Here is a 24,163-nt window from a genome sequence, read left to right on the forward strand (position 1 = left end):
CTGGAGAAAGGGAGAGAGCATTCCTGCAACATATACACATCACATTTCTGAGTGTCAAGAAAGGTAAAAATAGATTGACGTCTGTTCTTATCCTTAACGCTCCTTACATTAATGGTAAAAAGATTAAAAGCTACCATTTGTTAAGAGGAAAAGGCAGGGTCATTGTACGTTTACATTACCACTCCCATCGGGAGGCGTTTCATCAGGATCTGCAGCCGGATCTCCTTGTTGGGGTGTCTGGATGCAGTCAAGTATTTCGTCGATCTCACACAGGCTGTTGAGCTCAGGTACTCCGCTCTCCTCCAAGACCTCTACATAGGCCTCCATCTCCTCCTCGAGGGTGAGGGAGCCCTGGACTGGCTCGATCGATTCCACTGCTGCTTTTTTAGAAGATTCTGGGTCGGCAGCTGGGCTGTCCAACTCCTTCCTCTTCCTTCTCGGTTGTACATTTCCTGCAGGGGCAAGTGGTGGAAACTCTTCCTCGGAGAGGAGAGGGACAGGGGGTGGGATAGAGGGGGTAGTGGGAGGAAGGGTTGGTTTGATCACAGGTCGGGAGGGTGAGGGAGGGGGGGTGGTGCGAACAGCCGGGGTGGGGGTTGCTGTCACCGTGGGAGGGAGGGGAGGAGGGTTAGGGATGGTGGGGGGAGGGGAAGGTTTCTTACCGCCTTGTCTCTGCTGGGTCTGCTTCCTCTGTGCAGGCTTGGGTGGTACCTTGGCAGGGGCTACCACACCTGATACTGCTGCGGCGTAGGATCTCACTCTGTCGGGGCAGTCCCGGTAGACGTGTTCCGTGTTGCCGCACAGGTGGCAGGTCATCCTCGTGGGGCAATCCTTTGTCTCATGACCAGCCATGTGACAATGTTTGCAGGCCGGGACCTTGCAGTCTTTCGCCATGTGATCCTTCCCGCTGCACTTCCTGCAGTTGCGCGGCTGGTCAGAGTAATGGAGAAGTCCTGCTGTTCCCCCCAGGGAGAAGCACTGTGGAAGGTGCTTTACTCCTTCTGGGCACGAGGTGTCCTTGTGCAGCCGGACGATCACTGCCCACTTCGTGGACCAGAATCCATCATCGGTCATGATCCTTGTGGGGTTCCTCACGACCGTGCAGAATCGGCCCAGAAATGTGGCAATGTCTCCGGCTGGCGTGTGAGGGCTGCGCATTGAAACCGTCACCCGCCTCTCCTCCCTTTGGATAGGGCAGTTGCCCACAAAGCGAGAGAGAGGGGATTCGGGTCTCGCCGCTTTCACTGCCTCCCAGTACCTCTTACAGATGGCAATGGAGGTGAAGGTGACGTAGAAGATCCCCTTCAGGTAATTCTGAATGCTGAGTGTTTCAGCCTTCGTGAATCCCTGGTCGAGAACCATCTTCTTGCCGAAGGTGTCGATCGACATGTCCGGCACCTGTCCATCCGACTCCTTAAATTTCAACACCACGGTCTGCCTCATCCAGGGCTCCAGGGCTGGGAGGCCTTTGGAATGGTCCTGGTCGGGCACCGTTGGTGGTGTCGTAGAAGGGGCAGTGGAGCAGGGGCCAGCCGAGACGGTCGGACCTTCGGCCGGTGACTTACCCTTCTTCCCGGGCTTCTTCCTCCCAGCGAGGTGGGCCGGAGTGGAGGCTGGGGCCGGCACCAGGGCTGGAGCAGCTGTGGCCATCCTTCCGGTTTCTCGGGGCAGCTGAAGTCGGGGCAAAGGGTCTCCTCCGGCGTCGAAAGGAGGAGATGAAGGGGTCGCTTCAGAGGGCAGAGCAACACAAGTCTAACCCTCCAAGGAGGCTAGAGAGCGATGCACGGCTTCAGAGGGCAGAGCAAAGCAAGTCTAACCCTCCACGGAGGCTGGGGAGCGTTGCAGAGCTTCGGAGGGCAGAGCAGAAAGTCTGACCCTCGGCGGCGGCTCCGGAGCGGTGGAGGCTTCAGAGGGCAGAGCAGGAAAGTCTGACCCTCCTAGGCGGCTCGGGAGTGCTGCAAGGCTTCGAGAGGGCAGAGCAAACAAGTCTGCCTCTCCCAGGTGGCTAGGGTGCGTTGATCTCCTCTTCCGGCGAAATCCTCTTCTCCTCGCAGTCGGGGGCGGAGCTTCTTCCTCGGCGTCGAGGGGTGGAGGGGTCGGCAGTCGCTTCGGAGGGCAGAGCAGAGCAAGTCTGACCCTCAGTCTTCTCCGGCTTCTCCCTCTTCAGCGATGTCTTCTCCTCCTCGCAGTCTCGACGTCTTCGCTCAATTCGCTCTTCTCGGCCTGGCAGCGGTAGCCCTGAGAAGGACCGTTGTCGGTCCAAGAAGCAAGGAGCAGAGCTGCCTCTCAGAATAAACTGATAAGAACAGATACTACACTTGATCTTAGCCAAAAGGCCGAGAAGCGATCATGGCATGGGTGCTTGTACAATGAAATATTGTTTCACATCACATCGCATTTGGTGCATTGAGATCGGATTCGATATTTCATTGTATAAGCACTCCTGTGCACTTTATATGGACATCGCACCGCATGCTACTATAACGCGGCATGCGATTTCACTATGGAGAATAGCCCAGTACGCATTTAGCGTACTGGGTGTCCTGCTAGGAAACAAGTACCAGCATGCCTACTAATAAATATTCAAGGAACCTGAAAAGGTTAGAGTGCAGACCTATAGTGAGTGTTTATGGGTGGATAGATTATGGTTTTGAAGAGAACAAACTGGAGCGATGCTTATTTTGCCACAATTTTGCCTGTCTCCAACACTGCTAATATCACCCCTGCATTGCTGCTTAGTGATGTGAACCTGCTCTAAGCTGGTAACTATATTCTTAGACTGTAAGTCTTCTTAGCACATTACAGTGCATAACAATACACCAACCTATACATCCATCAACAGCCATTTCCACCTGTGAGCGGAAATAAAACCTGGTGCATTTCCCAGCACAGGCTGACAGCTGGACATATCTGCTAATTATCTCAATTTGGCAACATACTGGACTTTCATTCTACCTACATTACATACCTTACCAAAGGTAAGTACACCTCCTGGTGAAATATACCTTTTTGACTGTTAGAATTATGCTTTTTATTATATGGACAAAAGAGTTCTAGTGAACTCAGGTGATTATGAATGATCACATTTATTGTTTGCTGAATACTACAGGTTGAGTATCCCGTATCCAAAATGCTCGGGACCAGGAGAATTTTGGATAACGGATTATTCCGTATTTCGGAATATTTTAATATTTCAATGATGTATTTTGAAGTATCTTGCATTTATGCTGTATAAACACATAATATACACACAAATATATTTTATTACCACATAAAATACACACACATATATTTTAATTGTTCAAAAAACAAGGTTTCAAAACGTGAAACAAAATTTGGGTACTATCTCAGCACTGAATTTGAATGCCAAGCAATCATTGTCTTGCACATATATAGTGCCAGTTACATATCATGTCCCCAGTGATGCTGTTACAAATGTCCCCAGTGAGTTTTTAGCAAAAAAAAAAAAAAAATTCACTTTCTGGAAAGTCCGTATTTCGGAATAATTTGGATAACGGATATTCGGATACGAGATACTCGACCTGTATATGTATATACAGATTTTATGCAGCTTTCTTTTTATGTTTGATGAAAATATATTAATAATATTATCCCTGCTGTTGCGATCTCCCAAATTATTAATACAATATACATGACCCCGAAATTGGACTGTTACCTCTTATGGTATTATATACATGACAAAAAACAACTTTCCCTATATATTGCTTTCCCTTCCAAGATAAAATAATAATGATGCATTAATCTAGTAACTTAAGTGCTTCCCAGTCTTATTTGTAAAAAATAATATGTATTAAAATGTAAATTGCAAATAAGACAAAGAAACATATCTACATTGCAAGACAGAATCATAATATTTGTGCCCATACACTGTACAATTATTGTATGCAATTTGGACTAGATCGCATCGCATCGCATCACATACGTTTTGCAATGCGATGTGATCTAGTCCAAATTGCAAACAATAATTGTACCGTGTATGGGCACCTTTAGTTATACTGTCTTTAATTACAGACAGAAATACATAGAGGGACTAATAAAAAAAATCTATACAGTTTAAATTTGTAGATGATGTATAATCAGATTGATTGCATACAAAAGTCTCCAACAAAAATAGCTGTACATTAAATGGCATCTTATTCACTGTTGCTATATTAATAGTCCTGTGCAAGGAACAATTTTGCAAAAACAAAAAAATGAAATCATTTACATTTCTGCACAGCATTCAGAAAAATGGCAACCCCATTAAAATGCATACGAATAAGAAACCACTTTGAACTTTACATTTTGGACTTGAAAGAAAAATTGTAACCATTGTTATGTAACTATGCTTATTTTTATTTTTATGACCAATAAAAATCAGTTTGCAAAAAAATAGAAAGCACTTTGAGAATAATAAACTTGAAGGCCAGTGGTACACCCATCCAGCTGCTTTCCACTATCCTCTCCAGTGTGTGCCTGCCAGCACCATCATAATTACTGGAACATCCACTAGAACTGCTTCCACAATCTTTGGAGTGCAGGATCCCAGGACAGGCATGATTTCCTTGTGGAGGAACGCCACCTCTGTAATTATTGCCTAGCCAGGATCCCACATCCACAACCTCCACAACATCAATCTATGGATCCACTTCATTTAACCATCTATTGGAGGTGATACAGCGGAGAAATATTGCATCCCATTGATTGCCAATTGTTACTGGGATCACTATCCTTTTGGGCCCAAAAGAGGACAGGACACATCTGGATCTGAGGTGACTTTTGGGATTTAATCCAATATGCACAAAATATTGCAGCATTATACTCATGTATATCTACATTTTTATACTTTTTTAGCTATATAGCTCAACATATATATTGTTATTTTTTATAGGAAAGGAATTCCTTCAGTTTGAAATAAATATTATTGTTTTATATTGAGCATAACACCTGTTATTATTGTATAGCGCAACCACCTTCTTCATTTTTTGAAGAATTACTAACAAGTAAGAATAAGAGTTGCCACATATTTGTGAGGAGTTTCTTTGAGATAACACATTTTTAATTATGACATTTGTTATAAGCTTACATAGCTACTAGCTTTAAATGACAGTAAGTCTGTTATATATCGCTAGTAGGGTGCAGTATTTTATGTTATACATTATCATTATGCAGAGTTTCAGCTTTTGGCATAGAGTGCTTCATTCAGGTCCGGTTGGATGGGTGCTTTGATTTGCAAAGTACAGATGCTTGGTACACTGAGCATGTGCAGCATCCGATCAGCAAGTGCACAAGATTTCCTGTGGCACAGACTGCTGAGATGGCACCAGATTGTCAGTAAAATGCCATTTGGGGGTTGTTGAGGGGGTGTCCATTAACCTCCTTTTCTGAAAACAAAAGCATGCCATTGCCATTTAGGGAGAGGAAAAAGGGCAGGGATCTCCTTTGTTTCACAGAGATTGCCTGGCCTCTGCGACAGGTGGCTTGTACATCCCCATGAATACCACTAGCCACCCGGTAGTGTGTGAGTGATCTGATGCGGAGTCCTAGGATGCTGGTTGGATCACTACTGCAGCAGGAGGCATCTGCATGTAATAGATGCCTCCTACTGGATTACCATACAGTCCCATCACTTCTGCTTCTAATAGCTACTCTGTCTAAATCTGAATGATCCTCTTACTAAGAAATTAGGGTACTCTTTACCTAGAACGGGCCCAAGATTTGGATCTTGGGCATCGCAAGGTAAAAAATTGCGTCGGTCGCATCGCATGCGACCAAAAAATCGCATGCAATGCGACCGACGCGATTACCGCGATTTTACATAGGGAACAATGTTAAATGGCCCACAGAGCCCAAATAGCCACCCTCAAGTGTGAAATGGCCCCCCCAATTGTTAACGCCACCCCACGATCAACGTCAACCCGAAGCGTGGCGAGCGCAGCGAGCCCGCGTGGGGCGGCGGTACGCGTCATCCGACCTTTTCATACCCCCACTATCCACGTCGGCGTGGAGTTAAGAATAGAAAGTGTGGCGAGCCACCGAGCCCGAAGCATGGCGAGCGGGTTGACGTTGATCTTGGGGTGGCGTTAACAATTGGGGGGGCCATTTCACACTTGAGGGTAGCTATTTGGGCTCTGTGGGCCATTTAACATTGTTCCCTATTATACAAAGGAAGAAAAAGATGACTCTCTTTTTTGGGGCACAACTTTAGTTTAAAATATATATATATTTTATTGATATGCGTTAAAATGTAAGACTCACTGCAGAAACCTCCAAAACTACTACAATTGTAAAAAAAGTCTCAAGAGAAGAGAAAAGGAAAAAGGGAGAGGAAGAGAAAGCAAATATTGCTTAGTCAATTGATGTGTGACAGGGCAGAAAGAACTATGTCACAGTGTCAAAAAGATTTGCAGTTTAAAATACATAAGAATAGAATTCAAGATGAAGTGGAAAAAAGTATTTTTGTGTCAGCCTCGGTCATATATAATCTCAATGTGGGGATATTCTCCCCTGAGATACATTAATAGCCTGGCTGATATTAATTTTTAATCGATGTGTGACAAAAAAAAGGGAAAAAAAGAAAATGAATAAGAAAAGGTCATAAAATGTGGCGAAAATCTTTACAAGTATGGTGTGGGCTGTCACTGTGGGTAACGACAGTGTATATCACTGCGGTACCAGGCGGTTATGGCTAGTATTACAGTATTTTACAAAAGATTTTGTACAATTATACATATATATGCGCGCAATAGATCTAAGCACCCTGGGAATGCGTTTATGTTAGATAAAGATAGATACAGTGTGTTCTCTCTGGTCTCTGATCGTTCCTGCTTTTCAGCCGTGTGTCTCAAGGACAGTGAACGGACTGAATGAGGGGCTTGATCGTGATAGAGGCCAGAATGTTGAGAACACCTTAGAAGGAAAAGAAAGGAAGAAAAAGTGGGGATCTGCTGTTGATTTACAGTGTCCTTTGTCACCCCTGTTGGTCAGAGCCAGCGCAGGAGATCAAGCAGTCACTGGATTCAATGAGAGTCCCCTAATATAGAGAAGGTCATTCCTATGCAAATATATTCATCTGTATCAATACAGGTTGTGCACCTCCTTTTACATATATTTTCCTCCTAATAGTTGCACACTGAGGGATTAGATCAAAACAAGGCTTCCCTCTATATGATTCCAATTTTGCAAATGCACTAGGGAAGAAATAACAAAAAATCCACTCAGAATAGTAACAATTAGATATTATCCAGGTCACTCATCTACACAGCGCTGCATCTTTGCCACAATTGGCAACCTCCCCGCCTGTCAGCCACTCCTATCTGTAGCTGCACGCTTAGGGATTAAATCAAAGCAAAACTTCCCTCTTTACAATTTGCAAATGCACAAGGGAAGGAATGAGAAAATCCACTTAGAATAATGACAGTTAAATATTATCCAGGTTACTCATCTACACAGCGCTGCATCTTTGCCACAATTGGCAGCCTCCCCGCCTGTCAGCCACTCCTGTCTGGACGCGCGTTTCGCTGGTGAACAAGCAGAGGCGAAACGCGCGTCCAGACAGGAGTGGCTGACAGGCGGGGAGGCTAACAATTGTGGCAAAGATGCAGCGCTGTGTAGATGAGTAACCTGGATAATATTTAACTGTCATTATTCTAAGTGGATTTTCTCATTCCTTCCCTTGTGCATTTGCAAATTGTAAAGAGGGAAGTTTTGCTTTGATTTAATCCCTAAGCGTGCAGCTACAGATAGGAGTGGCTGACAGGCGGGGAGGTTGACAATTGTGGCAAAGATGCAGCGCTGTGTAGATGAGTGACCTGGATAATATCTAATTGTTACTATTCTGAGTGGATTTTTTGTTATTTCTTCCCTAGTGCATTTGCAAATTGGAATCATATAGAGGGAAGCCTTGTTTTGATCTAATCCCTCAGTGTGCAACTATTAGGAGGAAAATATATGTAAAAGGAGGTGCACAACCTGTATTGATACAGATGAATATATTTGCATAGGAATGACCTTCTCTATATTAGGGGACTCTCATTGAATCCAGTGACTGCTTGATCTCCTGCGCTGGCTCTGACCAACAGGGGTGACAAAGGACACTGTAAATCAACAGCAGATCCCCACTTTTTCTTCCTTTCTTTTCCTTCTAAGGTGTTCTCAACATTCTGGCCTCTATCACGATCAAGCCCCTCATTCAGTCCGTTCACTGTCCTTGAGACACACGGCTGAAAAGCAGGAACGATCAGAGACCAGAGAGAACACACTGTATCTATCTTTATCTAACATAAACGCATTCCCAGGGTGCTTAGATCTATTGCGCGCATATATATGTATAATTGTACAAAATCTTTTGCAAAATACTGTAATACTAGCCATAACCGCCTGGTACCGCAGTGATATACACTGTCGTTACCCACAGTGACAGCCCACACCATACTTGTAAAGATTTTCGCCACATTTGTATGGATAAAGACCCAACCAGGGTCTTTTTTATGACCTTTTCTTATTCATTTTCTTTTTTTCCCTTTTTTTTGTCACACATCGATTAAAAATTAATATCAGCCATGCTATTAATGTATCTCAGGGGAGAATATCCCCACATTGAGGTTATATATGACCGAGGCTGACACAAAAATACTTTTTTCCACTTCATCTTGAATTCTATTCTTATGTATTTTAAACTGCAAATCTTTTTGACACTGTGACATAGTTCTTTCTGCCCTGTCACACATCAATTGACTAAGCAATATTTGCTTTCTCTTCCTCTCCCTTTTTCCTTTTCTCTTCTCTTGAGACTTTTTTTACAATTGTAGTAGTTTTGGAGGTTTCTGCAGTGAGTCTTACATTTTAACGCATATCAATAATATATATATATATTTTAAACTAAAGTTGTGCCCCAAAAAAGAGAGTCATCTTTTTCTTCCTTTGTATAATAGTTCACACTATGACTCATGGGAGCACCACCAACTTAATAAATATGTAGGATATTGGAATCCATTATTATTGTCATTGTTGGTTCATAATTATCATATTAGAACATTGAGTCAGTGCTAGTCTTCCTCTCCCGATATAAACATTGTTCCCTATGTAAAATCGGGTCAATTGGGCCATTTAACATTGTTCCCTATGTAAAATCGCGGTAATCGCGTCGGTCGCATCGCATGCGATTTTTGGTCGCATGCGATGCAACCAACGCGATTTACATTTTAACATGCATTTCTATGTGAAATCGCGGGCATCGCATCGGTCGCATCGCATGTCATTGTAATGGCATGCGATGTACATGCAATGCCCGCGATGGGCGCCGTTCTAGGTAAAGAGTACCGAAATTAGTACTGCTGTTTGAATATTTTAATTCAATTGCTGTCACTATCTTTCCCTCAAAGACATAAAACCTTGTAGATGGCTGGGGTGTACAGTTGGAGTGTACAGCTGGGGTGTACACAAGGAGAACTTTTAACAGGAGATTTTGACTAGATTGTCAAAATCTCTTTGAAGGTTAGCCAAAATCTCCCTATTTTTCTCCTGCTTAGTCAATATTGTCTAGCAGAAATTGCTTAGCATAGATTGACTGTGCAGGCAAGAAAATTTTGACTAGATCATAGACTATCATTGCTTAGACAAAATGTCTTAGTCAACATCTCCAGTGCATCTAGCCAAAATCTCTTCCAAAATTGCGTAGTCAAAATTGCTTAGTCAAAATTGTCTATTAGTCAAAATATCCCTGTGTGTTCACCCCTTTATCACGGAGTATGCCCAGTGTGTACATTAACATGTCATTGTCTTCCAAGCACCTTCCATGGGTGTGCACAGTGTGTATTTTACAGGTGTGCACTCAGTCCGTGTTAACCAATCTCCAGCTAGCTCTGCTTAGTCCTCATTGTTACCCTTGAAATTGGAAACTTTTGTATTGTTGTGAGTCAGTGTTTGTTGCTGCAATCGCTGAGCCTGCTGGTGAAATGTCTGTCTTATTTTCTTGACACCTAACCTCAGACTTTACACATTTGTAGACTAATGGACTCATTGACTCCTTGCCCTTTACTGTCAATTATTCTACTAGTAATCCACTAACATCATTTATTATTAGTGTACAGTATACGTCCAGATACTTCATCACAGGCAACACAGATGGTTTAATAGTTATCATTACTGCCTCATTGCACTGAGGTCATAGGAGTGTTCTGCAGAGTTACTGAATTTCCTCCCACAGTCAAAAATACACTTGCAGGTTAATTGGCTCCCAACAAACAGAAACCCTAGTGTGCATATGTGTTCACGTACTTGTGTTATAGAAAATAGACTATAGCATCCACTTGGGCATACATGATGTAAATGGCCAACAACCTGTAATGCACCCCAGAATATGTATGCTCTATATCAGGGGTTCTCAAACTATTTAGCTCTGGGACCCCATCAGACAATAAAAACAATTACAGGACCCCAGCAATTAACCATAGAATGGTCAAAACACATGTGAGGCTATGTATGGCAGCATTGTGGAGGCACAAAGTGATAGGAGGAGTCTAAAATAACAGACAATTCAAAAGACTCCTTGAATCACTGACTGAGTTTAGAAAAGTCATCAGCCTGATGGTCGGAAATATGGTGTCGCGACCCCATGCTGAGAAGTTCGGGACCCACTTTGGGGTCAGGACCCACAGTTTGAGAACCGCTGCTCTATATAAATAGCTGGTAATAAATAATACTAAAGTACCTGTGCTTTATAGCCCAAAATGGTTGGCACAGCTTATTGCCCAGACTGGTTTCCAATCAATCAAGGTCAATCTTCTGAACTAAAGTTAATGAAAATCCTGTACATATAACTATCTGTGATGTAGAACCTGTGAGGAAAGTTTTCTTATCATCCTAACGTGTATTGCACTCCAGTATGTGACAAGTCATAGTTTCTATCATTTCCATTCAGATATGTCATATAGATGAAATATATATCATATTTTCAGCAATGGTAAAATGCAATTCAAGATGAAGAGAGTGGGGACTGAGAAAACTGTTGGAAATTGTTAATGAAAATGAACAACATCCACAAGTAACCTCTAGTGTCACTAAATAACATCTGGCTTATAAATGATATCTTTCTATAGGGATAGTGTAAGCAATTCCTCTGCCTCAGGCAACAACTGGTGGCTCTTTTTTCAACTGAACAGATCAAGATAAACAGGAGTATTAATGTAGTTACACTATAAACATAAGAATCATCAATTGGATCATTATTATTTGTAATATAATATATACATCTCTTGTCTAGACTTTTGTAACAATATCTGTAATATCTGTATGTACCGGGTTTTTAACGGAGAACAACCTGTATCCAATGAGATTGACAGCAGCACTATAAGTATTTATCTTTAAAGTGATTGGCCAATATGTTTTGATGATAGCATTTACAATGTGATCATTCAGTGGCGTAAGTTCATTCCAGTTGCCCGGAGGCAAGGTAAGTACTGGTGCCCCCCCAAATAGCTCATTCAGTAAGGTGTCTGTCTCCAGTAAGGTCATGGGTCTAATACAGGGTGTGACACTTGCAAAAATGAAGGGTGAGTAAGCCACATTAGCAATATCAACTGCTTTCAATGAACTGATTCAAACTCAAAAGGAAGGAGAGGTGCCCCCTTGGGAGCAGGAGCCCGGCGGCAGATGACTCCATTGCCTCCCAGAGTTCTGCCTCTGTGATCATTAATGCACAACATCACAGACTTGTTGGCTGTTCCACTAAGTCTGTGGGAATTGCTAATGAAAAAAAAGTGTTAAGACAACTAACCAGGTTCATGGCATAAAGTGCATTGGGCTGAAAACACACTAGTGGTCACTATCAGAGACATGGAGCTAAACTGTAAATATGGAATTACCAGGCTAAAATGCAAATAAGTAGTAAGTTTGTATTTAATAATATTATAGAAAAATATACATCTTCTGGCTTGGTCAAACAAATTAAACAATTGCAGACCATAAAAAAGGACAAAAATATCATTGAGTGCCATCCAGTCACTTCCTCAGGCAATTAAACAGTGAATCAAGTAGTGACAATTTTGTTTACTGGCGAACAAGCAAAAGACTATTTAGTATGTTGTACAATTACAGTATGTGCACCAACTACAGGTTCAATGGCAGACAAAAGGGGGTTCCTGAATAACAGAAAACCCCTCTGACAGGCAAAAATCTGTGGTTTGCATATCAATTAGGAAGGGGCATCATGCCTGCAGCTGCGCTTCTGCTTCATTTGTGAGTGGAAGGTGAATGTGTGTGTTTTATATATGATATACACAGTACTGTGTGTGTGTGTATATATATATATATATATATATATATATATATATATATATATATATATATATATAGCCAAATGATTATGACCATTCGACACTTATATGCAGATCGGCCATAACTTCACATTGTTGCCACTAGAGGGTGATATATCTATAAAAAGGGTATGCAGAACAAGTAAAACATCAATTGTTTAAACGAGGGATGATTGTAGGCACTCAAACTGTCTGAACCAGTATCAGGAAAATGGCTGCACTTGTGAAGTGTTCGAGAGCAGCAGGTATTAATGTTTACAGAGAGTGGACTAACAAGCAGAAAACCGGGTCTCAACGTCAGGCTTTTGGTCGTCACAGGCTACCGAATGCTCGTTCTGAAGGGAGACTTGCCAGAGTTGTCCAGTCCAACAGAAGAGCAACAGTACGTCAAATTAAGGTGGAATCTTAATCAAGGAGCAACTGCAAAGGTCTCTGAATGAACTTTTTGCTGCACATTACACCGTATAGGTTATGGAAGCCGACGACCTGTTTGAAAGCCTCTACTGTCTGCCTTGAATAAGAGCAGATGTCTCCAGTTCGCAAAGGAGCACAAGGATTGAACAGTAGATGACTGGAAAAGGGTCATGTGGTCCGATGAATCGTGTTTTCAATTACATCTTGCAGATGGCACAGTGCGAATATGGAGAAAACAGCACGAAAGCATGGACCCCAACTTCATTGCCACAACACTTCAAGCTGGTGGAGGCAATGTCATGATTTGGGGGATGTTTTCTTGGCATTGTATGGGTCCTTTGATTCCTGTGGAACAATGTCTGAATAGCCAAGGGTATTTGAGTGTTATTGCAGATCAAGTACATTGTGTTGTGTTAATGGCGTACCCTGCCGGGGATTAATAATTCCAGCAGGACAATGCTCCCTGTCATAAAGCTGGCATTGTCCGCATATGGTTCGAAGAGCATGACAGAGACTTTTCCTCGCTTAGGGCCTTATTTTGGTTCATTCTTTCTGACAAAATCCTTCTTAGATGGACAAAACCATGTGCACTGCAGGGGGGGCAGATGTAACATGTGCAGAGAGAATTAGATTTGGGTGAGTAATTAGATTTCTGTGCAGGGAAAATACTGACTGCTTTATTTTTACACTGCAATATAGATCTCACTTTGAAGTAAAACCCCACCCAAATCTAATTATCTCTGCACAAGTAACACCTGCCCCACCTGCAGTGCACATGGTTTTGCCCATCTAAGAAGGATTTTGTCAGAAAGAATGAACCAAAATAAGGCCCTTAGTTGGCCTGCACAATCACCAGAACTCAATCCAACTGAGACTCTGTGGGATGAGATCGAACGGGCCATCAGGCAGCTGGATCCAGTACCATCAAATCTTAAGGAACTGGAAAGTGCAGTTCATCAGATATGGTCTCAAATTCCTCATACCACCTACCAACATCTCATAGGAGTACATACCAAGAAGAATCCATGCAGTATTAAGGGCAAAAGGTGGTCCAACATTGTACTGAGGGGGTGGTCATAATAATTTGGCCACTCAGTGTATACATGACCTTATTCTGGTTCAAACGCACGGCTGCAAATGGATGTTTTTCTTAAACATTAATTTCCAGCCTTGGGTTCAGGGACCAATCATTCGATGGTTGCTGACCATCGAATGATTTGGTACCCACACGCAAAACTAAGTCAGGAGCCTTAGTTTTGTATGCACCCTGTACTGGAACAGGATGGGCAGCTGACATCCGGTGATGTCAGTTGCCCACCCCCTGCAGCAGCGTCACTTATGAATCACCAAGGTAATGCCCAGCGTTTTCATGGGAACACCCACTGGTGGGTGCGAATGGGATGGCGATGTATCAGTTCACAGTACCCGCTTGCACCCGGCATCTGCATATATGCCTAAATGTGCAAGCGCAGACGCCAAACATCAATACCCTGTGCGACCATGCGGGGGAGTGATGCGATTAGAAATAGGCCCATAATGTGTGTGTGTATGGGTATGGACTGTAGAGTCGACAGTAATTAGGTCGGCAGTCAACAGGATAACCGCAATTGGTCAAGAGGCAAAAAGATGACACATTAAAAATGTTGACATGGATTAGATCAACATGGTCAAAAGGTTGACATAACAATATATATATATATATATATATATATATATATATATATCCATGGTAGAAACCTCACTCGCAAAACTCTGGGGTTCTGGGGAGCAACAATGCCCAAGGCCTCACAGGTAAATCCACATGTGCTGCAGGAATTTCATTAGGTATATATACAGATGGAGCTTGCTCCATCTTTGCAGGGGCTGGTGAAACTATCACCAGCTCCCGCCATCTACCGCCAGGGGGCGCGCGCACACGAGACACTCGCTCATGTGCCCCTTGGTGACAGAGCTCCCTGCCAACGGCTGCTGCCTCCCCCGCCGCCAGAGCCAGTTCCCACTGCCGTTGCTCATTGTGACTGGCAGTCTCTACCTATTGGAAGCAGCCCATAGAAGCTGGGGGCATGCACATGCACAGTACAGAGTATGCTACTGTGCATGCCCTGACTAAAGCGGAAAAGGCGGCAACAAGACCCGCAAGAGACAGGGATCAGAGCAGTGGAGGGGCAGGCCAGCATCAGGGCCAGTGGCAGCCCCCCTCCTGCACTGAGTTAGGAGCCACCGCTGGATATGGATGTGTGTATATACATATATATATATATTGCGTGGCAGATTATGGCACTCTCACGGGCTTCACAAATAACTGACACAACACGGGAATGTATGCACTAGATTGATGTATCCTGGTTGCCCAGTAACGGAGACGCGCCTCTGTCACTCCCACCCTCTGAGTGACCGGGAGATCCCCAGTGGGACGTGACGCACAGACACGCCTCCAGGAGACACCAGACCGGAAGTGAGGTAGAGGACAGACAGGCGTGACACATGACGGGCGAGCCTCCTCTTGTATCACATATAGGTAAGCGTTGTTACCCTTCTTGCTTTGTATTGCACCTTTTGTCTTGAAAAAGGAAGTAAAAAATACTTCCGAAATGTTGACCCACAAAAAAAGACCCACATTCCCGTGTTGTGTCAGTTATTTGTGAAGCCTGTGAGAGTGCCATAATCTGCCACGCTACTTATCCATCCCTCTGGCACCCCGGCAGCTGCTTCAGGATTTGATCGAGTGCCTGCATACTTCTGCTATATATAAATATATATATATATATATATATATATATATATATATATATATATATATATATATAAAGACCAAAAAGACACACTCTCCAGACTCTTTGATGCAAAATAAAAAGCTGTGTATTTGCATTCACATAGACATCATAGTATAAAGAAGGGTACTCAACGTTAGCGTTTCAGTCCATATAGGACCTTCCTCAGGAGTTAGACAACAAGGGCATCCATTTGGGGTGAAGCACAGCGTGGACCACACAGCAGGTTCCTACAGCTGTTGTCTAACTCCTGAGGAAGGTCCTATATGGTCCTATATGGACTGAAACGCTAACGTTGAGTACCCTTCTTTATACTATGATGTCTATGTGAATACAAATACACAGCTTTTTATTTTGCATCAAAGAGTCTGGAGAGTGTGTCTTTTTGGTCTTTATATACATGGACTTTGTTTCTTGTAAGGAAAGTTCTGGACATCACCCCAGCGGTTGCATATTTTGTATGGAGTGCGATCTTATTGCATATATATATATATATATATATATATATATGTGTACATTTGCAGCCTAACCCTAAGTCCACTCTAGTACCTAAGCCTAAACATAATCCCCCCTTCCTCCTCCACCAGGTCTAACACTATGGCTCACTGCATACTTACGTTCGGGATGTCGCCAGTCTCATCAATGTCGGCATTGGAGCACTGGTCTCCTGTCAGTAGTTGGGATGTGAATGCCAGCATCCCATCTGCCAGGATGTAATACTTTATATAGGTATCCACAAAAAATATTATCTACTACAATGAGTATTGGCCAAAAGGCATTACTAGCCATCAACTCCGACCATGAGATCTGTATAGTAAAAGTAAATTAGCTATTAGTGCAATACTTAAAGCTATGCTGCACCATACTTACAGTAATTTACTCCTTTGTAATATTTACATTCCCCCATGAGCTAATTATACTAGTTAAACTATAACTAACACCAGATGCAAATAATCATTGGAACACTGTTATCATTTACCTTTTTTCTATGTACATTATTATATAAAGCATAATTTAACATGTTTGAGGTTAATTCATACCTCCCAACTGTCCCTTTTTTGCAGGACCATCCCTTTTTTTTTGGACATTCCCGCCCGATGCGTGCAGTGTCCCATGGTGGGGGGGGGGGGGGGGCAGTTGGGAGTCCCCCCAGCCTAAAGTGAATAGACGCTGTGCGCATGCACACAGCATCTATTCAGCGTTGCAGAGGGTGAAAAAAGGGACGTGGCCCAATCGTGGCTCATTTGCATATGCCGCACCATCATTAGCAAAGGCCACACACCCTTTTTGGGCGTGCGTACGGCTCCGCCGTGCGAGTGTCCCTATTTCCCTAGTCAAGTTGGGTGGAATGTTGATTCTCAATGGGATTTACCCTAACTTTCTAAACGCATTTGCAAACCAAACAATGAAAATTATTTACAAGCTTTACACCACAAAATATCAATCAAATGAAAAGTTTTAACACGGCTAACTGAATTCCAACCATAGTGTCATAAGTATCTTTATTACATGTCTAATCAGAGGAGGTCCAAAATGAAGAAGATCATTGTACTGTATATATTTTTTTAAATAAAATAATAATTGTTTTTTTGATAGCTAACATCTTTTTTTTTCCATCAAGGCCTGTAGACTGTATTTTTGTGGCCCAAAACACTGTATAATTAGATTAATATGTGACTTATTCAATGGAAATAAAAATAGACAACTTATAAAATAATAAAAATAATAATAATAATAATATTAATAATAGGTAGTATACAGAAATATTGTATGCTACAGCTCAGAGATAGGTTTATCAAGCTCTGGAATAATGGACGTTCCGTATATAACTTCAGCAAGGAAAGGCACATTAGTGATCCAATCAATGCACATCTTAATCTGCCACCGTAAATCTATTCTAGATAAACCACCTCCCACTAAAAGTTGTTTCAGCTACAAAAATAAACATTATGTAGAATAACATTTATAGAGGCCAAAAGGGTTTGGAACTGTGTTTTTCTGTTGTATAAATCAATACATGACCCTAAACATTTCCCTTGCACTTAATGAGGGAAAAATGACATACATTTATTGAATATGCTAATTTGGTTGCCATAAAAAGACTCCTACATTTCTTTCAAAATGCTAAAAATAAATATAACCACAGTATGTATTGCATTAGAAAAGAAATAATATATAGATCAATGTCTACTCAATGATTTAGCTGAAGTAGCTAAATGCTTATATTAATTCACAGCAAGGACTATTGGATGCTATGTCCTGCCTTTCTTTAGATGTGACAGCAAAGATCAATGAAACATATATTATTCACCCAATAGGTCAGAGAAGAAAATTGTAGAATTGAGTCCAGGGTGTACAGAGTAAATTAGCAAAGTGACTCTTGGGGCTTATATTTTCTAATGGTGACTGAAACACAGGATCATGTACAACACACATAAAAACATATACAACGCTATAAAAACTGAAGAATAAATCTGTATTCCCTAGTAATTTAAATAGGTTAAATTTAAATTGAATGCATAAACCAGAGGTTCCCAAATGTGTTTGCATCACAGCACCCCAGAGTATCAGATTTTTTGCCACAGCAGACATAGAGTTAGAACAAAGACGAAATTAAGTAAATTGAGGTTATATGGCATCCTTAGGGTCAGTTATGTGATTTGAGACAGGGTTCGCTTCCGTTAGTTCACATATTTTATTAGTGAAAGTCACAAGCACTAGTTTTGCCTAATACATTGCCAAAATATAATCTGAATTAGTCCTGCAACACAAACCCAGGGCACCCCTGCAAGTGCCTTAAGGGCACCCCAGGGTGCTACGGCACACAGTTTGGGAACCACTGGCATAAACAATGTTTAATGATAATCAAGTATGTTATACTGTAATTAAGGTAATTCCATCACACACATAATAAGTACACATCAAAAGTATTGTGGCAGGAGAGGGACTTTTCCACCTTGAAGCAAACCTAGGGAATTAATAGTGGCTTGTGCCACTGATAGAGTGGCAGGTGAAAGCTACTCACAGGTTTCCGGGGGTAGATGGGAAGTGTGGATGAACCAGGTTCCCAGCCATTGGGTCCAGACCAGCCCTAAAGGCTTCTTAGCCAAAGAAGCTGCTTTATCAGCCAGCACCTGGCTGCTGGGTTCAGAGCGTCCCTCCCATTAGTAAGGGCTCCTGATGGCAGTTAGTGTTCAGGTGATAGATCTGCTAAGGACAGTGGGATCCAGAAGACTGGGGCACTAGTGTCAGGATTCCGGGATCTCATATACTCATCAAGTAGCAGCTTTTACACATACCTCTCTGGATACAAAGGTAGTGGTAGCCTCTGTCCTACAAGTAGGTAGGGCCACCACTGGACTAACTATTTAAATAAATAGAAATGCTCACTATGTAAGAACAAAATCCATATAACCAAATGCTGGTCTTAAAAGACTTTCCCCAAGCAGTCTTTATAAGACAACCTCTAATCTTTGCTTTGGAGGAATGGCAGCCTCATAAATGTTATTGCGCTGAATACTTATCTGATCATGGCATTTCCGCTGATCGTGATTAGATAAATATTCAGCGCCATTTTCTTAACCCTACCCCCTTGTTCAAAAATCGCTATCAGGGTCCATTGGGATTGACCCTAGGGTTTTGAGATTAAGGCAGCAGAATTCAAGGAGTGCCCAATTATTCTCATAAACCTTCCACAATCATAAATGTTATGGCTTGCATGGTCAACTGTGTGTTGGTCAAATGTTATGGCTTGCATGGTAAAACGTAATTCACTGTAATTGCATATCATTTATTACTGAACTTTTCTTTATTATAAAGAAACACTAAATTAAGTAGGGATTAATATGTGCAAATAAATCAAGAGATTTAGGGGGTGATTCTGGTTGAACCGCAAAGCTGCAAAATTTGCAGCTTTGTGGGTGCTCGAAATGCCGTCCGGCTCCCGCACGAACACCCCCCCCCCCCAAACACCGATTTCTCTGCATGCATGCAAATGGATGTTTAGCTTAAACATCTATTCACAGCCTTGCGTGCGGGTGCAAAATCATTCGATGGTCGCCATTGAATGATTTCTACAGTGCTCGCAGATCTAAAACACCTCTCAGGTGTCTTAGATCTGCGGGCTCCCTGTACAGGAAGAGGGTGGGCAGCTGACATCCACTGACATCAACTGCCTGCCCCTGCACCATGGCTGAATTTCCATGGGAACACCCATCAAACGCGTCACCATGGCCTGCCGCCCCATGCCCCCCACCCACACTGCTGTGTGCGAGCAGCCGGCGAATGATTAATTTGCCATGACCGCTCGCACAATGCGCCTGCACATAAATGTTTATGTGCATGCGCAGTTGCGAAACATTGCTCCCCTGTGCGAACACGCAGAGAAGCGAATCCATCAGAATCACCCCCTTAATCTATTACATACAGTATTTGCTTACAAATAATAGAAGTGGAACTTCTGTTAGCATGGCATTACCTGCAAGAGAATTGTAATTTGTTTATGTGATACAAAACTGTAATTTTTCCAAAGACAAACATTTCCCCCTCAGTATTAGCATGTGAGGAGGCTTCAGGCTGCTACTATTTGGCAGTGAGTCATATGCAGTGATAATTTTAATGAGACAAAATACTAGAAATAAAAATAAAAAAAGAGAAATATTATTCTAACAATGCTGCAAGTGCTTTTTTTTTTCAACAACATTAACTTTCACGCAGGAGAAGTCACATTAGCCCGAGGGTGGCATTAAAACTCTGAATCTGAACTGGAGCAAAATGTATTTTTAAGAAACTAATCGGGTAGCAGTGGGCACATCTCATAAGCTACATTATTCATTTGGATTATTCAAAAATGTTCTGAACCCAGTTATTCTGAATTTAAAGAATATTAGAATGCTTCATTTAATGTCTGGCTCACTAGTTTACATCTTTATCCTCATCTGTGCAGCTATAAAATGCTTTGACACACACTACTAAAGATTATGAACATGTTCAGAAATGCATATATGCTCCTATTATAAACTCTTGTGGAGTGTGCTCCGTACTAAATTATTTTTTACATCAAATAGAAAATGCCACTCAAATCCACTAACATTTGCAAATACAGTATACATATTTTCCACACAAAAAAAAAATATATATATATATATATATAATACTCTTACCATCTACACAGGCTGGCCTTGCTCTTGTTGTGCCGGCAATCTGTCCTTTTTTACATGCACAGCGAGCTGTTTGTCGGGCTATAGTCCTTCGGGGCTGACTGCTATCTCTGTCATACGTAACAACCTCGCACGTACCTGCAGCCAGTTGACCTGGAACGAGAGCCAGCAACAGGTACCAATGTCAGAGAATGCAATGCAAGCAATCAATTATAGGTAAACAGAGTAAGGCCCAATGCAGCAAAAGCCACTTCTCTACAAATGGGAAATAAGCTGGAGGATATAATCAAAGTGAGATGACATATAATTTTTCTCAGAGCTGGACATGTCAAAACCCAGCAAAGTGATGCTGTCAAGAAAATTGTTATTGGCCTACAGAAGGAGAGCTGGGTCAATCAGGTCAGAGTTACTTTGATGTGGTTTGGAACGCAAGTAAAACTCATATATTCTTTTTGAACTAAGTGCATAGTGGTTCAAACACCACAACGATAACACACACACACACACACACACACACACACACATACATACATACATACATACATACATACATACATACATGAAAATAGGCCAGGTGTTTTCAAATTCTCCACAATATAAATGGGATATTGTCTACAAGCATTAGGCAAAAGCTTACTGTTTTTCTGGCTGCGTTGCCTGCATTAACATACGTTGCCTTTCAAATGCTATTGTAATTGTGAATCATTAACTTTCCAGGTGTGAAATGTATAAATTATGCAGTATCTAATGAAGGTGAAAAACTGTTGTTAATGAAGCAACTGCTATTATTTATAACATCCGCTGGAGATGTAATACAACTGTGTTTTTACGGGTTTTTTCAGATGCATAGAGCTTGCAAATGTGAAAACGTATTAACCTAATTTTAAATGATAGATTATTTCCTTTTTAATGGTTTTTGAGATGAATCCAATAATATTTAGGATGTTCTATGGAATGAAGTGAAATTATATATATTATAAAATTAAGTTAACACGCAATATTATTATTATTATAATTTTATTTCTAAGGCGCCACAAGTGTTTCGCAGCGCCGTACAAAGGAACAATACAGGGAGACAAACCTTGGCATAACATTGAATAAATAACAAAAAAAAGAGTACAAATAAAGAGCGCCACAGTTCAATACACGTTACAGCTTAAATATAAGTAGTGAGGACTCAATAAACATACAACTAGAGGCTTGAGGCCAATGATGGAGATGAGTATGCAGACAAAGATGGTCACTGAGTGTTTGAGTATAGGAGAGCTGTGAGTGAAATGTGAAGAGGAGTGGGCTTTGACAACAGGAGGGAAGAGGGCCCTGCTCGGAGGAGCTTACAATCTACACATAGTGATCTCTTCTATCTGAATGTTGCATTATCCTTCTAGTATGGCTTTAGTTGCACTCGGGCATAGACATGTCTGAAAAAGATGATAATGATTATTGCCAATGCTTCATTTATTGAAATCTAAATGTAACATTTAAATAAATATAATTGTGTTTAACTTTCACCCTGAAACCATTGAATAGCACCAGAGCTCTATAATAATATAGGATAGTTTCCACCAAAAGAGGTGGGCAAAGATGTTTGAGATTACCCACAAGGTAAATTATAGACAGACTGGACTGGTTCTCACTATTATCAATCTGGTTTTGATTGCTACTATAGAACACTGCTTGGACTTGCTATGAAGTCTCTGATGCCCGCATGATGCCTGCATCTCTCAGGCACAATACAGTTTAGTTGCCTTGGGTGAAACCCAATTTAATCTGCCCAGCACAGTACTGGAGCTTCTATGGTGAGTGAACCTGAACTAACAAAGAAGACCAGTTCTGCAATAGAGATCTTGTCATCATTTCGGGATTGTGAAACTGAGGTAATGCTAGACATCAAGATTCCTGAAGTGGAATCTTTACTTTACTACTCCTGGTAATACTCAATATAATAAAAAGTAATCCCATTCCTGTAGTAATACATACGTATAAAAAAAAAATTGGTAGAAATATAAACACATTTTATTAAATAATTTAAAACAAACTCCCTGAAAACACTTAAGAAACGCTTTCTAGATATTTGGTATATTGAAGTAGTGGTCTTATGAACCTATTATCATTGTACTGTGTTCCCCATGGTGGCATTAGTATTACTCAAACTCTTTACAATGTGATTCTATATGGACATTAGTATCACACAGAAGGGCAGCCTAGGAAACTTAAGCTAATACCGATGCCTTTTTTCTGCATGCCAGAACATTTTTCAAAGAAAATAATCTCCTTGAAGCACCATCCTAAATATAATTTGAATACTAATAACATGAGCATGCTATAGTTGCATAAGATTGTTTTTTTTATTCCAAATAGGTATTTGACACCTGTTATCCTATTGGAAACTAGCCCAGTATATAGTGCTGGTAGTATGGGCAGCACACTTTTTTATTTTTAAAATTATTCATTTATTGTCTGAGTTCTAAACCATCTACTACTTAAACAACCCCCCCCTTTTGCCCCCATCCCATCCTAATTTTCGTGTTAATTTTATTTTAGTTGATTCCCCTTTATATTTACCTTCATAATAAAAATAAAACCTAGATCATTTCAGCTCTTTATTTTGTTAATATAAATGTACCACACATTTGTCATTTTTCCATATGCATACCATTACTGTTATGCCTAATTTTGTGTTGTACCAAAACTTTTGGTTGTGCTTTATAGACCAAACTTTGCAAATGTTCTGTTGTGATGCAAGTGTGTACTGGTATTTCTCCTTTTAACCTTTGATATCATAAAAATAATTTACTATATATATATATATATATATATATATATATATATATATATACATATATATGTATATATATATATATATATATATATTTATATATATGTAATCAATAAGATATATGGCCATCAACACCATCAGCTGATAAACGTTCCTTTATTTCTATATTCTGTGTCAACAGTCTTTCTGTACATATGGTGCCAAGATCCTACTCTTTAATAGCATGCAGCCACTAGAACAAGATACATTTTAAATATAGAGCTCACTAGTAGTATAAGTAACATCTAGTTTTTCTATCCAAATAATATACTGCATGTATGATGCTCTTACATATAGCTAAAATTTATTGTGGAATTTGTCTACTATTATTTCATTTGGTCAATATCATGGACTAGTCGCTTTTATTGACTGGACACATTTCTGTGATCTCCTAGTTCTTAGAAATTGGAGCCTTTAAAGTGATATACAACATTACCCTACAATACTGGACACCAATAAAATGGTCACAATAACTAGATACTTTACTGCACCTTGTCTAAATGACATATTGGTAAATAGAAGAACACAATCAGCAGGTCAATCTGCAATAGATCAGAAATGGTGACCTACATTCTTGTAGAAACAACTACTATAAATAATATATATGGGTTGTCAAGATCATTTTGTGTTATTGAGTCACCTTTTTTTTTTTGGAACATGGTTAACACTTTTACAAAATCTACAAAA

General features: G+C 41.1%; 1 protein-coding gene and 1 pseudogene across 1 annotated transcript in view; both read right to left on the minus strand.

Annotated features, from left to right (window-relative positions):
- Nucleotides 1–24,163, minus strand: part of TAFA5 (TAFA chemokine like family member 5) — a 501,461-nt gene that overhangs the window by 213,244 nt on the left and 264,054 nt on the right. Inside the window, exon 2 of the mRNA XM_083182914.1 lies at nt 20,662–20,811. Coding sequence (XP_083039040.1) covers nt 20,662–20,811 — 150 coding nt within the window. The remainder of the gene's footprint in view (nt 1–20,661; nt 20,812–24,163) is intronic.
- On the minus strand, nt 2,253–2,348 carry LOC146076258 (U2 spliceosomal RNA; annotated as a pseudogene).

This window comes from Crinia signifera, chromosome 4 (genome assembly GCF_055691185.1).
Source record: "Crinia signifera chromosome 4, ASM5569118v1, whole genome shotgun sequence".
NCBI lineage: Eukaryota > Metazoa > Chordata > Amphibia > Anura > Myobatrachidae > Crinia > Crinia signifera.